The sequence below is a fragment of the Polistes canadensis genome, unplaced genomic scaffold (assembly GCF_001313835.1).
Source record: "Polistes canadensis isolate GaletaPanama2010 unplaced genomic scaffold, ASM131383v1 scaffold_188, whole genome shotgun sequence".
Classification (NCBI taxonomy): Eukaryota; Metazoa; Arthropoda; class Insecta; order Hymenoptera; family Vespidae; genus Polistes; species Polistes canadensis.
In genome coordinates, this window is record NW_014569735.1 from 274,265 (window position 1) to 286,274 (window position 12,010).

A 12,010-nucleotide genomic window follows, 5' to 3' on the forward strand; every position below is an offset into this window, starting at 1 on the left:
AGACAGGACGAACGCGTTGCTTGTAATATGATTTGCAGAATTCTTAAAATATTATCTGCTTTTAGAATTTTCCCAAAAGGACGCAGTGATAGGATTCCATATAGTATAACGTTTTCGACCAATCAGGTATTTATCGAGTTTCAAAGCCGCGCCATCTTCATTTTTGAACAAAGCCAGGTTGGATGTACTAGAACGAATAGAGACCGAGTAGTAGTCCGCTTCGCGCTATTCGCGCCACCACGATCCTTAGTACACGGTTCTCTTTAAATTCTGACTGGTTCGGTTCTGTCTCAAACCTGCCTCTTCCCCCTCTTTTTACCGCTCGCACTTGCTTTTCTCTCTTTTCCTTTCTGTCTCCTATCTCTCTCTCTCTCTCCCCCACTCTCCCACTCTCTTGCTCTGTTCCTCTCATCACTCTCTCGCTCGCTCTTCCCCGCCGCCACCAGGTCGTGGTCTTCCCTTCCCCTATCCCCATACTTCGCCTGACGACGCTGCTCTCTCGGGCATTTCAGTGGAAATTGACGACGCGTGAGGACTGAGAGTTTCGTTCAACGCGTTACGTACTATCTATCCTTTTTTTTTCTCATCATTCCGCAAGCGGACACGCAGGCATCTAGAAGTATCTCAGGATTCCAAGTGAAGAAGAATCAAATACAAAAGAATTCATCATGAGTACTAAGGAAAACAACGAAATCGCCGTAGAGAAAGTGGCAGAAAACGACAAAGCTTCTGCCGACGCGAAATGTGAGATCAAGGGAATCAAGAGGCCGGCCGAGGTAAGTGTCTCTTTCATTATTCTTACTTTTTTCTTTTTCTTTCTCGTATTATTCTATCTGACTGTGAGAGTTCTCAATTTATTTCTCTGCTATCAATCTCGCGATATCTTATGGGAGACTCTACGAACACCTGTGATGGTCCTTCGGAATTCTCTGGCGCGTCATCACGACCAACGCTCTTACGTCCATCCATCCATTCATCCATCTATATATACATCAATTCGTGCATGCTTGCATGCATCCATGAATCTATCCTATCCATCCATGCTCTTTCGCGTGCAAGAAACGAGCGAGGGAGGAAAGAAGCAAGCTAAACACCTTCCTTGCTATATTCTTTTTGCCTACGAATCCTTACATGCATGCATATCGCAGATATAGCCGAGGGTCGTGCGCGCGTGCCGCCTTATTCTCCCGCTCCTGCGTCCGTTTTTCTCCCTCTCTGCGTTCACAAGCTTTACGTGCGCGTACGCGAAGCGTAGCCTCTCACTCTTCGCTTATTTTATCTCCTCTCCCCGTTCTTCCTATCTATTTATCTATCTCTCTTTCTCTCTCTCTCTCTCTTTCTCTTTTTTTTTCTTTCTTTCTCTTTCTTTTTCGTCGTCGTCGCCCGCCAAGCTTTCTTACGTTTCGTGATCTTGCGCGCCTATCTTCGTTTATCGTTCTCTCTCTTTGCGCGCGCACGCTGCTCACACGCAACGCTTATATGTGTTGTATATCCTACTTGTATGTATATTTATATTCATTAGTTATACATACTACTCTGTGTACATAAGTATATATCTCCTCGTGTGTGTGTGATATCTCTATGCGTGGATACGCGCGCGCGCGCGCCTCGGTATAAAAGCATGTGTACTATGCTACACGAAATGACGATAAGGGACGGTGATGGTAATGATGACGATGTCGACACATCGGTAGCTTCTGGCGGCGACAAACAGCGGTAGCGGTGATAGCTATGCGTTGCAACGGTGGCGGTAGTAGTACGCAACGAAGATGCACAATGCCGGCCGGCATTTTTTCCCCCATCCACTTTCTACGATTAAGTCCATTTCTTCGAAACGATTTCTCAACACGTGATCAAACTTTTCATCGTATTGCCATTTCTAAACAGGGAAAAAACTTGTCTATATGTTTTCCATTTTAAAAAAGTTGTACTAAAAACATGAATGGAGGTAAAGGACGCCATTGTAATGTCGCGTGGCCGCCACGAGTACGCCACCGAACCGACTTTACTTCTGTTTGCTTTATTTTTCTTTCTCTTTTATTTCTTTTTTCCTTTTGATATTTCATTTCTTTCTAGAAATATTCGGATAAAAGTACGAATTTTGTCGTTTTACTCATTCCTTCTCTCATCGTCCCTTTATTTTGGCTATACTCTCCGAAAGACGATTTTTTACGTTTTTACGATGTTTCTTGTGATACCATGTGCTTCTTCCCCCTCCACGCCTTTTCCCGCTATCTTTAATGTCGTCACTTTTGTGGTAATCGTCTATGTATCGTCTATTATTGTCTCTTCGAAAAAGAGAGTACTTTTTGTCTTCGGAACAATTCCATTCTCTTCTTCGTGTTAATTTTCATCTATTGGCTACGCAATTATTTTTATTATTCTCATCGCGTAAAATATAGTATAAAGGTATAGATATTATTATTTTCTCGAACCGACGACGACGCCAACGCCATCTTCTTTGAAGTCCATTATGGCGCCCGAAACCAAGCCCGCGTTCATATCTCTGTCTTTCTTGCACATTCTCGCTCTCGTTCTCTATCCATCTGTCTCCTTTCTTCTGTCGTGCCACTCCCCTCCCACCTAAACGAAGCGTGCTTCTCTCTCTCCCTCTCTCTTACTCTTCCACCTACCGCTCGTCATTCTCACGTTCTTTCTCCCTCTCGCACACTGTCGTAATTGATCGATAATTCGCCGTAAGCGGGTTAATCGTGTCCGGCGAATAAGACCGATCGATAAGGCAACGCGTACATCTCTTTGACCGATACGTTCCTTTGAAATTGTTTACAATTTTAATTGCATAAATATCACGCCAAGGGACTTTTTTTTTTTATACTCGTCGTTTCTCTTTCATTTTCCTTCCCCTTCCCTTTCTTTCTGTTTTTCTCTTCAGATTTAACACGAAGAGTGAACAAGCGAGAGAAAAAAAGAAAGAAACTACGCACACGTGTCGCTCTCGCTTCTACACATCTCTTCGTAATATCTAACATTCGCCGCGTCGTTTTTCCCTTGCCAATGAAAAGCCCGCGCGCGCGCGCGCAACTAGCGGCAAAGCCGGGTATTATATACCCCCGTGTGTTTCTGTCTCCCTATTCTCTTTCGCTAAGTAATATCGTGCCAGAAACTACGCGAAGTTAACAACAATCACGACGACGACGACGACGACATCCTCGTTCTCGTTCTCATATTCGTCGTAGCAGTTATATGAACTTTTGAGAAAACATCGGTATGATTTTCTGTCTTAAATCATCTCTTCGTTATCTCCATTGGAAGTAAATGTTATTTTTAGAACGATTAATTGATCCCTACGCACTTTCGTCTCTTATTTAAAGCTAGGGGAAAATAGAGCTTACATTCTCCCCTTATTTTATTCAGGCGCGAAAAATACCTTGAAGGGGGTTTTTCCCTTATCCTTTCCCTCTCCCTCTTTGTCTCTTCTTTTCTCTCTCTCCCCCTCTCCCTTTATCTCTCTTTCTCTCTCTTTTTTCTGTCTTTCTTTCTTTATCGTTTGTACTCAACGCGCCTTTCTCCAAATTGTTCATATTTGATTGTGAACTCTGGCGCGAGAGGGAGGCGAAGGTAGCGCTTAGCGTCGCGTCGGTGCGCCCGCTGTCTCCACCACCGCTACCGCCACCACCACCACCGCTACCGCCACCGCCACCACCACCACCACCACCACCACCACCACCACCACCACCACCACCACCACCACCACCACCACCACCACCACCACACTATCACCATACCACTGCCGCACGTACGTCACGTGGAAGCGGCACGCTCGCGCGCGGGGACGACGCTTTGAGCGTACGTTTCTGAACCACCGCCGAACGCCGCGCCGACTCGCTTCGAGGTCGATTCCCGTGCATCTCGTATGATTTTCTGGGGAAAAAAGGAGAGAGACGAAAGGAATTTTTCTTCATCGTTGAACTTATCGCCTCTCTCTCTCTCTCTCTTTCTCCACTTCTATTTGTAATTCTATAATCGGCTTAATACGATCGTTATCAGTCCTTATAATTCTTATGAAATAACATTCGCTTGCTCGGTTATGTCGTCGGATAATGTGTATTAAGTATCGCATAATTTTTATCAACTTGATTCGTCATATTTTTTTATGAAGCTTTTTATAGATGTAGGTAGAAGAACAAATTAATTATATCTTTGTAGAGTTTATTTCTTTTTTATCGTTATGTGAAAAAATAGATTACTTTATAAACTTTTTTTTTTTTATTATTATTTTGATTTAATGGCGTCGTTATATTATATTAAAAATATACTGTCAACTATCGATTTTTTTTTTTTTAGAAAGACGCGCCAAATACGAAAAATCGTGGGTTGTGTAGGAAAAGAAGAGAGAGAGAGAGAGAGAGAAAACAATTCGAAGTTGAAGGTCTTTCTCGAAAAAAATGTGATTATTCTTATATTAGTTTTATGGCGGGAAAAAATGGAGAACGTCTCTTTCTCTCTCTCCTTCCCTCCCTCTCTCTTCCTCTGTCTCTCTCTTTCCTCTTTTCGCGATAGGAAACGGTTGTAAATCGATGGTCAGTCGAGCCTAAAAATAAACTATCCGTTTTATGTGGTTATCATAGCATTGAGAATCCCGCCTTAAATTTCGATCGTATGTTGCCGCCGTTGCGACTCGTACGAATTATTCCATTACGTGGCTCATCGTAATTAGATATCATCACGATTAGTAGTTTCGCTCGCTAAAGAATCGTTTTATTTAATGAATATTAATGTGTTGTTTTTGATATGTATGAATTATTCTTGTTATTTATCTTCATACAAAACTTCACAGTTGTCTTGTTAATTTTTCACAATATTATATACTCGTGTATATAAATATATGAATATGTATATCTATTTCTCTTTCTTTCTAGCAATCTATATCTCTATTTCTATTCGTTCTTTCCTAATGTTTCCTGTTATATATTTTTAGTAAATTCTCGACCTTGATCATAATTATAAGCATTTTCTTCAAAAGATGAGAGTGCAATCAAATGTTTCGGAAAGAGAACATTATGACGAATCCACATTTGAACATGTTTTCCTGTGTAGTGTGTTGTTCGTTTAACTGTAATAACGTTTCAAATTAATTACATAACTCTCCTTAGCTCGTAGGCAATTTCTTTCGAGAAACGTAAAAGAAAAGCGATCAAAGAGGAGTCCCGTACGGATAGATTATGCACGACTTGGGTTATCTGGTAAGACCTCGTGATTGTTTAACGCTACCGATAGGTAATCGTGCGCGTTCGTCTTCGGATAACAGAGCGTATCATGTTGCGCGAAAGCACAACGACTGTTTTGCGCGCGCGCATCGTTGTTCGCGTCCTCCGTCGTCGTCGTCATCGTCGTTTGTCGCTAGCGACGTTTTATGGAAACTCGCTCAAAGAGCGAGACTATCGAGACTATGATTATACATACGTATAATCATACTAAAGATCTGTCCACATAATCTGTTTGATTTGTAAAGAAACGTGGTCGTATCATAAGGAATTATTAAAGATCACTCACTAAATTTGTTTTCATGAAAATATAGATTTTCAATTATTATACCATTCGATAGATTTTTTTTTACTTAAAGTTGTTATTTTTTATATATTTCCTTTATTTATTTACAATTATACGAACAATTATGGTAAAAATTTCTTGAAATATCGTTCGATTCAATAAATATTTTATTCATAATGATTCGTCCTTGATTCTACTTGGATATTCTTTGACAAAGAATAAAATATTTATTATTATAGTTCAAAACCGCAGCTTTCCGTTTTGGTTTGTGTAAAGACAAGGGCTAGAACGAGATAGCCGACCGGCCGGCAATGGGCACGCTGCATTCTCGTGGGCTTCTACCCCTTTCACACTTTGGTGAAGCTTCTCCAAGCAATACGAACACGGCGGGGTTCCCTTAATACGAACTGCCAGTGCGTCGCTTCGTTTTCATCAGCCAATCGTTGCTCTCCGCTATCGCTGTGCTCGACGTTACAAGCCTTTTCATTGGTCTACGCGTCTTTTCCATCTGTTTTCTTTCTCTTTCTAACTATCGCTGATACATAAACGCTGGCACGCTGTTAGTAATGTTCAGGGACGCCTCAAGAGCGTAACAAACAAGGGGTGCTTCATTCACTCTCATAATGATTATTCTCAATCTTTTTAAGTCATCATTTATTAGATATTTATTTCTGTAAGTTTGAAATTTATCTACTAGAACGTACGATCATGTTTCTGGATAAGTAATGCATATTAACAATTAGTATTTTCAATAACTTAAAAACATTTCTTTTTATATTCTAAGTAATACGATTTATATAAGTTTGTTTTAAGTTATACAAAATTTATTTAAAATGCTAATTTTATATTTTTCTTTTTTCTACGAATACAATCAAAAGTCATTCTATATTTTAAAGTATTTTAACCAGTACTTTGTATTTTAAATTACTAATTATGATAAGCTGATTGATGAATTTCCTTTCAATCATGTTATTTATTTTCTTTTTACTCGCTAGTTTCATTCTATAGTATATACTCTACGCACAATACAATTCCTTTTATGATACACAATGAACGTCATAAAATTGTTTTTTTCTAACGAACTTTCTTATAATTTCGTTTTATTGCTTCCAAACATATTTTTTATCGATAAGGTCAATGCAACTGAGTCACGTGATTTTTCCCGCCATATTTGATATTATTGATTTTATCGATGTAGTCACGGAACAAAAGTATAAAAGTTAGCACAAATCGCCTTTCCTTTCATTTTTTATTCTTATCTATCTATTTATTTAACTATCTATTCATCTGACTATCTATCTATATACACAGACATTGTTTATATATAAATGTTCCATTTATTTATTCGTACAATCATTTACAGGAGAAAAATGACGAGGCCAAAAAGCAAAAGAAGGAAGAGAATGGTGATGGTGACATAGAGGAAGAAGAAATTGAGGAGGAAGTTGAAGAAGAAGAAGAGGTAGACGGTGATGGTGAAGAAGATGATGAGGAAGAAGATATACCAGAAGGAGATGAAGATTTGGAAGAAGGAGAAGGTTAGTGAGAATTAATTATACAATTCAATATATATTATATACATCAAGTTAAATTATTTCCGAGAATTATTAGTGGTCGTAAATTAACTATAAAATAATGTTGATACAGAAGAAGAAGAAGATGAAGCGGAAGGTGAAGGTGAAGAAGTGGAGGATGAGGAAGAAGACTCATAATGAAAAGAGTGGAAGAATAATGTAAGTAACAAGGGAGGAAGGCACGTGGCATCATCGTCGATCTTCGGCAATATTTTCAGCAAACACTTACTCTCATATTGAGTGGTTGGTAACAATGTTGATATCGATCGTGCCCAATCAATGTCACTGGATCATCCTCCTGAACTACAAAATAAAAATTACCATCTCACCGGAGTTGTGTAGGGCTGACGCATTATTATAATGCAGTCGCATTTCTTACTGTCTTGGCTCTTCGCAATTCTGATATCTTTTAGCCATCACCAAATACTATTAGGTCGTTCGCACGAAAATTGTACATTTGTCCTGAGGACAGCAATAACAATGATTAATAAATCCAACGTGTATATATATATATATATGTATGTAAATATATATAAATATAATAATTATATTTATACATATTTATACATATTTATATATCTGTATTTAGGCTCGTTAATATACCAATTAAAATCCTGGTATATTAGATGGCTACTGCTTGTCCTCGAAACAAATATGCTACTTTAATATGAACCACCTATTAAACTGGTATTTGCCGTCATCTGGCTTTCTGCAAAGAAACATTTTTTAATGAAACTTATTTAAGAATAAATAAGAAAAATAAAAAAATTTTATTATATTTAAATAGTGTACAATGAACATTTGAATGCGACAGTTTTTTTATATTTGAAATCAAATTTACGTTTATAGTTCAACGAATGTCTCTCACCTAGTGCGTGTGATTGAATTTTTTTTTTCAACTGATGTGTAATAGCAGTGTTTTCGCAGGAGCGCGAGGCTCGCAAAGTAAATCATATGATATATGAATGTGTGTGCATTAAGAAAAAACAAAACGGAACGAAACGAAATGACACTAAACGAAACTAAAGCAAAAATAAAATTCAACTAAGGTATAAATCGTATGGACATCTCTCGACATTCGGATGTGTATATATCTATATGTATACGCAAACTAGAGAAATTCATAAAATGAAAAAACAAAAAAATACAAAAAAAAAAAATACCCCCATCGCTTCGTGCTCCTGTAAAATAAAGAGGCAAGTATATTAAGGTTATGTAAATGCAATGTTCGCGTCAGGTAGTTGTATGGATGAATAATGTGTGACTTAAGCATTGCATAATAATTATACATAGTATGTATAAAGTTATGAAATAAGAAACATTTTATTATTAACGATAATATTATGTAACGTAATGTAACGTAACGTAATGCGGGGAGGTTGTTACTCTATAGATTTGGGCATAACGAGTAGGGAGAGCATTTATATATTCAATCCCCAAAGTTCACAATGACTGCTGCGTTCCATCATCGTTGTTTCATTTCTGTTAATTTAATCTATTTTATTTTATTTTTATGCAAACACGTCAAAGAACCAATCCTATATTTATATTATTTCTTCTTACAGTTATTTGAAATAAAAGAGGGAATATAAAGTATGTAGTAGCATTCTTTACAAATCTTAAAAATTATTTTATTATCGTTTAGATCACGTATATTCGATAGTATAGAAAAAGATCCGATAACTCTCCCTATTCCAATGTTCTCTCTCTCTCTCTCTCTCTCTCTCTCTCTCTCTCTTTTTCTCTCTTTCACTTTCACTCACTCACTCACCTTCATTTGAGCGTATTCGATTGTATTTTTATGTACTGCGGTTTTACTTTGACTTCATTGTCATGGGCTACTCATAGCAATGATTCTGATTGACTGTCGCAGAGAATAAGTGATTGGGTTTATTTCTAGTGATTCCTTTTTTCATTCGTGACGATCAATATCTTAACGGTAACGTTATTAATATGTAGCCGCAAAAATAAAAAATTTATCAAAGACAGTTTTAACAGATCATTCTTTACGCTTGATAGAGAATAATTATCACTTAGTTACATCCGACAGTCAAAACGCGATGATGCTCTTTATACGTTTAGTATCAAGAATTTTGAAGGATCACTTGCAAACACAGATGCGTCCATATTGTCAGTTACTTTTTTGGGAGACTGTTAAATAAGAAGAAGGGTGAAGAGACATTGCGGTTACGACACCATTGTACTATAGCTGCATAATAATTAAATAAAAATAACGATAATTTGATGAATGCGAGAGAATGTCCCACGTTTTAATGTACAAATATTTTCGAATGAGATAGTTTAATAAACACAGTTAGATCGGATAAATCAATTCGTTCTCGTGAAGTAGCAATGAGTTTTAATATTTTAATGAAACAAAAAAAAAAAGAAATAATAAGAATAAGAAAAAAAAAATAAAAATTATAAGAACAATCGCGGTTTTATAGATTGCCATGTCTCATATGACCGTGAAAAAAAAAGAATTGGCTGTATGAAACTTAAGGAGATGGACTGGACCGTGTCCTTTCGTGCTTATATTCTAGAGCACGATTGTAAGTGCGATCGTTTGTATGTATATGTGTGTATGCGTGCGTGCATGCGTGCGTGTGCGTATTGTATCTTAGACCTACGAGATCAATAAGAAAAAGACAGAAAAAAAAGAAAAGGTGTGAAATGAAACGCGAGCGCATTCAAAGAGACGCGATGAGAGATCGTCAGGCTGATTCTTTATTAATAAATACGGGCCAATACCATTTCTGGCAGTTTCTCTGTTAACAAAACATAACTACGGTTTTATACACAAACTGCTACTGTATGTACACGTGCTTGCTTCAAGATAGTACCTTGACTCTAATTGTTGACAAAGAACTATCTTAAAGTATGGATGCAAGAGAAAAGATAAAGCTGAGTACTTTAGCATTCATAGTATACTATACGTACACTATAAGTATAGGTTTATTTAATTTTATTAATATAATACAATGTCAAGTCCCGTTCGCAACACAACCAGAATAAGAACAAAATAAAAGAAAAGAAAAAAAAAATTTAAGACTTGCGTTGTGTACTACATGAAGCCAGAGAATATAAACAATACACATTTTGTTTTTTGCTCGAGTACTCAACGCGATTCAGAAAATACAATTTTACTGGTGCTAACGGGTCTTAAAATCAATCAGGCGGAATACGCCAAGATAACCGTTACATCTTTACGTTTGTTAGGTAAGCATGAAGATGGAAAAAATAAAATAAAAAAAAAAAAAATAACAGAATTTTGAGATAAAATCTGGTAACGATACACATCTTTAAGATTTAAACGTAAACGAAGTCTTAGGCTAAGAATTTGGTTTGTGTGTTCATAAATCTTGTTCAAACTACTTTTGTACAGGATACCATCACATCATCTCGTTCTCTCTCTCTCTCTGTCTCTCTCTCTTTCTCTCTGTCCCTTCTCCTTTCTCTCGACGTAACAGTAACCAACACCACAGACATTTTCTGCCCATTCCATCAGATTTGACTTTCATTGTATTTTTAAGTAAATACATTTTGAAAACTATTACAGATGTACCTTTTTATTCTTCACTAGCGTGTGAAGGAGAGTATCTCTTCCCATTTAGATTTAAAAAATATTTACACGATGTTATTTTTCTATCGGTATATTTATGAAAAATAAATAAATTATAAATAACGATTATTATGGGACATTAGTTCTTACTTCCATATCATTTATAATCCATATTAAACCTAGAGTATATATATATGAATACTATTCATCGCGTATTAATGCTTTTAACAGTTATATGTGTACTATGTAAGTATGATTTTTTTTATACACTTTTTAAATACAGTATGTTTTAACTAACATTTATAGTTCTCGTCTACTTGTATAAATAGCATTCTATTGATAACATTGATAAATTTGTTTTTAAGACTGAACAATGTAAATGCTAGTAAGATATGATTCGATATAATGCAGTGTTTATTATTAATAGTTGATTGTTAAAAAGTAAGACGTTATTCACATTACGTGAGATTTATAATTCATTCAGACAGTTATACAACAATGATAAATAATTGTATATATATATATATATATATATGTGCAATTTTCTATATTATATACGATACAATAATATATTATTGAGATACATTAACATCATATATAACATGGAATATATATTTTCTTAGTTAAATATTAAAACAACTGCGGAACGCAAGTTTTTTCTTTTATTTCTTTTTTATAATAATTTTGTAAAAATTATTAAAAATTGCAATTCGTTTGAACAAAAAAGATTAAACTTGTTATTTTCGAGAAATGGAAATTATTTAAATTATACAAAAATAAAAAATATAGATTTATTTCATACGTTGTATATATTTACACGTCTACATACCGTAGAATTCTGAAAATATTGTTCGATATTTAACAACTTTTTGTTTTCTATACACATTAAGATTTTGATTAATGTTACATTGTTGAGAAATGATAATTATATTGACTTGTAGATTACACTTCTCAGAATTATATGATGTTTTCGTGCGTGATATAATTGATAACATCGCGTACATTTGGACTTTGTAGAGTTTAAAAAAATAAAAGATAGGACAAATAGACATGTTAAAAGTAACAGTACAATGTACAATGCACTATTATATTGAGTATGCTAAATTGTTTATGTTCTTATTTTTGTAAATAAAATATTTGGTTATTATGCACGATCAAGTGTTTAACATGTTATAATCAACTTACATTTTACTAAAAAATTTCTTCCTATGTTTTAAAATTTGTCTTTATTCTATTAATAGAGATCTCTATATTTTCATAAAAATTGTCATTCCCGTTATACAAAATATTGGTTAGTAGAAATATCATGTATCTAATAATCATTCATTGTAATTTTATCACAGTTGTCCATTTGATTTTTTAA

General features: G+C 35.5%; 1 protein-coding gene across 1 annotated transcript; it reads left to right on the plus strand.

The window, feature by feature from the left end:
* Positions 1–181: 181 nt before the first annotated feature.
* LOC106789527 (acidic leucine-rich nuclear phosphoprotein 32 family member B-like) lies at positions 182–10,638 on the plus strand. The gene is made up of 3 exons (XM_014753811.1): positions 182–776; positions 6,875–7,049; positions 7,159–10,638. Exons 1-3 carry the CDS (start codon positions 669–671, stop codon positions 7,221–7,223), a joined length of 348 nt encoding a protein of 115 aa, XP_014609297.1. The 5' UTR covers positions 182–668; the 3' UTR covers positions 7,224–10,638.
* The last annotated feature ends 1,372 nt before the right edge of the window (positions 10,639–12,010 follow it).